This window comes from Trachymyrmex septentrionalis, unplaced genomic scaffold (assembly GCF_001594115.1).
Source record: "Trachymyrmex septentrionalis isolate Tsep2-gDNA-1 unplaced genomic scaffold, Tsep1.0 scaffold62, whole genome shotgun sequence".
NCBI classification, from domain to species: Eukaryota; Metazoa; Arthropoda; class Insecta; order Hymenoptera; family Formicidae; genus Trachymyrmex; species Trachymyrmex septentrionalis.
Window position 1 is genome coordinate 951349 of NW_017305800.1, and position 4398 is coordinate 955746.

General features: G+C 33.5%; 1 protein-coding gene across 2 annotated transcripts in view; it reads right to left on the reverse strand.

The window, feature by feature from the left end:
• Positions 1 to 18: 18 nt before the first annotated feature.
• Positions 19 to 4398, reverse strand: part of LOC108752875 (protein FAM13A) — a 40538-nt gene continuing 36158 nt past the window's right edge. The window contains exons 8-11 of one of the 2 annotated variants that reach the window (XM_018494045.1): positions 3903 to 4112; positions 1742 to 2386; positions 1420 to 1655; positions 19 to 938 (exon numbers count right to left, since the gene is read on the reverse strand). In XM_018494045.1, coding sequence (XP_018349547.1) covers positions 725 to 938; positions 1420 to 1655; positions 1742 to 2386; positions 3903 to 4112 — 1305 coding nt within the window. In that variant the 3' untranslated portion in view covers positions 19 to 724. The remainder of the gene's footprint in view (positions 939 to 1419; positions 1656 to 1741; positions 2387 to 3902; positions 4113 to 4398) is intronic. The other variant, XM_018494046.1, reaches the window with a different exon arrangement.

A 4398-nucleotide genomic window follows, 5' to 3' on the forward strand; every position in this document is an offset into this window, starting at 1 on the left:
CATCCAATTTCTTGTTAGAGTAAAAAATGTATTATTAATGCTGCATATACAATGAAATGAATGGAGGACAATCAAATGGAAATCTTCCATTGCAAACGAATATGTTAAATACAAAATGAACAAGATGTACGCGATGATATCATCGAACAATTATTTTATTTTACGTCATAATAATCAGTTTAAGTTGTAGAATTAGCGCTTAAAATTCAAATGTACTATCATGATACCATGCTTTTATTCTGTAGATATACTATTGCTCACTATAAGTTGCGCACTTTCGATATATTGATTACGTTGATCAAAAACGATGTTATAAAAAAGATACGTTACTTTAAACATTAAAAACATTCGGTATTATTTTCCCAGCGTCGTAACGGAATCTACGATCGAAAGAAAACCGTATAAGAGGATATACGGCATGCACATGATTTTATGAAAGCGAAATAAATCCTATATTAGAATGTATTATTCACTTTCATATTTTTGTTCTCGAAATTTTTTGATTTTATATGATAAATTCTCGTTGCGTTATAATAGTATTTTTCGTTCAGGCGGATATTGCTTCTCTTCAGGCCTTTTTAATCACGACCGCACAATGCTAAAATTGCAGATAGATGAATGTGCCTGCGACAGCTGTATCTTCTTACAGACATTAAAAATCATTTAAAGTTTCAACAATTTTGTTTCAAATCAGTTCTTCATTACTCGTGAATTAAATACTACGTCAAGCTTTTTTAGCTATGAGGGCATCAATCAGTCTCAATTTCGCTTTCGCCTGCTTATATGATTCATACACGGTAGTGACTTGCGGTCCACGATCCTCACGTTGCATACGGCGACCAGCCCGAGCTTCAAATTGTGCTTCTAATTCTTTCAACGCTCTACGAAGCCGCTTCTTCTCTTCTCGAGTAGCTCGTTGTTGTATCAGTAATTCTTCTCTATAAAAAAAAGGAGATAATGTTTAACGAAAATTGTTAACAAATACGCTTTAATTAGATGTTTTTTTATTAGAAATCATTTCTAATGGTTTTATTTTATAAATCTTTTTTGAGAGCATAAGTATATAATTAATCCTGCGTCTATAATCTTATTTTTCTCCCAATTTGCAATCTATTATTTTGTTATAGATTTTCAAATGTGAAAAAATTCAGAATTACTTTTCAACACATTTCTATTACATTATCAAATAGTTTTTAACAAAATACTTTAACAGGGGAAATCGAATTCCTTTTTTATTTCGGAAAAATTTCAGAATAAATTTTCAAATGTGTCAAAAGACTTAAATTACAGAGAAGAGTTAGAATTATAAATAAGCAGAGCCTAAAAAAGTATATATTGAAGGTGTTAATTTAATATTTTGTTACATATCTATATATATATAACAATTTCGTATTATATACAATTTTAATCTAAACTTACTGAGGAAGAGCGTGAAGACCTTCGCCGGCATCGCTACTGCTATTCTGACTATCGCTATCAGTTGGCAACTGATCTACGGGATCGATACAGTCCAAGATGCCTCGATGTGACATATCAGGCTCGCTGGCTCTTCTATCAGTCTCTACAGGATTTCCTGGAAGATTCGATGATGTAAAATCCATCGTTTCGTGCTCTAGGATCGTGGCCAGTTCGGTAACGCTGTCCTTATTTTTGCTCTACAACATGTACAGAACACATTGTCATTTTTTTCCAAAAATTTATTTTAAATTATATTTAGTTAACAACAATTAATTATTCTTACCGCGCCTGCTCTAATGAGCAATCTCTTTAAGGTCCTATACCGGTCGTATAATGGTCGAACAACTGCTCTGTCTTCCTTAGAAACTGGCCTGCCGAAAGTGTTCTCAATGTGAAGCAATGCTTTCTGCACGGCCGTCTTTTCGTCTAATAATTGATCGTAACTGAGTTCGTCCATGTTATCGGGCCGATTGTACTTAATACGCTTCTCGCTAAGTTTTTTCTCCGCTTCCTTGATCACTTCCTCCATTGTCTGAGATTTCTCATGGCCGTTGTTATTGTTTATGGGACTGCCGGTAGTATTCAGTCGATTGTTGGCATTAGCTAGAAGCGCACCTATTGGATCTTCCTTCAATAATTTGTGTTCTTTCCGAAGCTTATTCAGCTCCGTGCACAGCCGTTTGATGTCGCGATTGCTCATTTTGTCAGAATGACTCGGTCGATAGCCGAAGTTTTCCTCAAACTCATCCTCATATTTTTTGATCTTCTTCTTCAGGCCGTTAATATGTTTTGCAAGATTTTTTAGTCCCATTTCCGATGGACTAAGTGTATTTGATTGTATTTCCTCTTCGGAGTAAAATCTCCTGGGGAGCAACAGCGAGTTCCTTGGCGAGAGCATAGCTTCCACTCGAGCGTCCACGGCTTCTTCCTGCAAATTCCAATTGATACATATAATTAATATACGTAAAAAAGTTTAAACATTTATTTTTTATAAAAAATCTGGACTTATATATAGGGTGTCCCATTTCAAATAATGCATTAAGATTTCTCGAAAACTATGGTAGATACGGAAAAATGTTTCAAACAAAAGTTGTATGGATCGGAGGGAGACATAAAAAGATTGATTTGACTTTGGCGTCGCCAAGGCCAGGTCAAGGTCACGTCAATTTTTTTAAATGGAATCCCCTATTTTTCATTACATATTCTTTTAGCTTACCTCAAGAGCTTTTCAAAACACTATAATCAAATATTTTTTCTTTAAGTTTTTTGTGCTATGAGAATTGAAAGTTACAATACTGTCGGCATTAGCATTATGAAAGGTGCCAGATTATTTCTCTTATTTTCATTTTTACACTAAAAATTCATTTTTATGTTAAAATGAAAATAAGTACAACTTCCAATGGCTTTGATCTTGATAAATGTTATCCAGAACATGATTTTGAACAGCATTCAAGAGATTTTTAACCATCGATCGGACACCTTGTTTAATGCTAATGCTGGCGGTATTGTAACTTTCAAGTCTTGTAACTCGAAAAGTATGTAATGAAAAATAATTTTATTACAATGTTTTGAAAAGCTCTTGACACCAGCTATTAGATTCTGCTGTCAAAAATAGGGTGCCCCATTAAAAAAAATCGAGATAATCTTAACCTGACCTTGACGATGCCACCTGACGCCACCCAAGATCAAATCAATGATATCTTCTTATGTCTCTCTCCAAACCATATAACTTTTGTTTGAAACATTTTTCCGTATCTACCATAGTTTTCGAGAAATCTTAATGCATTATTCAAAAAGGGATACTCTGTATATAATTTTTTCTGTATATCTCTATTCACATAATTCTTAGAGTGCCATTACATGAAGCGCGGAAATGCGAAAGACAAAATTAATTAAATTTTACTAGATTTCTGCGTTTCCGCGCTTTCTGTTCTGCTTATGTTGATCTCCTAATATTACATAGAGCACAATTTTCGCGGAAAAGCAGAACGGTATAGTGACAAATACACTTTTGTATACATTGAAAAAAATTGTGTTTACTTAATTCATGGCAATTTTTATTAATATGCTTATCTTTTCAGCTTATGTATTAAATACAAGTATTTTAATCAATAAATAGCATTAAAAATTAATAATTTCGAATTTCCCCTGTTCCTTGACGAGAAGGAACTTTTCTCCGCTCAAATTGTGCTTCATGTAATATTAGGAGATCGAAACAAGCGGAACAGGACACGCGGAAACGCGGAAATCTAAACTAAAGTTTAGTTAATTTCGTCTTCCGCATTTCCGCATTTCCACGCTTTGTGTAATGACATTCTTAATCTTTAGATTGAAATTATATTTATTGTTAATAATTTTCTGTAGTACAATTTCTTAGTAATTATCATTACATAATCTTTAATTTTTAATTAATTTAGATATTATATAAAATTAAATATATCTACATTTCCTTCCAAATGTTGAAAGCCCCAATTAGTCAAACTGGGATTATTAACGTCCTCGTGATCGACGGTCGGTGGACGAGCTGGCGAAGGTGATCTGCTCGGTCCGCTGCTCAACATCTCCAAGAAGCTTTGAGCTGGCGAGCCATTATGACTATTAGGACTCGGTGACACATTGGAGATGTACATATTTTCAGATTCTTCTTCGTTTTCCTAAAGAAATAAATTTTTTAATTTTTCTTATTAAATGTAATTCGTGATATACGGTATATGAATTATTTTAACCATCGCAATATTATCGCTTCAACATCTGTAAAGTCCTATTACCATTGAAAATGTCACAAAGAGTAAAGTATAAGTGATTAATCACGATACAGTCATGGGGCCTGTTCTTTTTAGTTAAACTTTTGGCACGATTTATTTTTTCCCTTTTTCTCTCCAACATAGAGAGAGAAAGAAGAAAGATGAACTGTATAAAAACTTTAGCTAAAAAGAACAG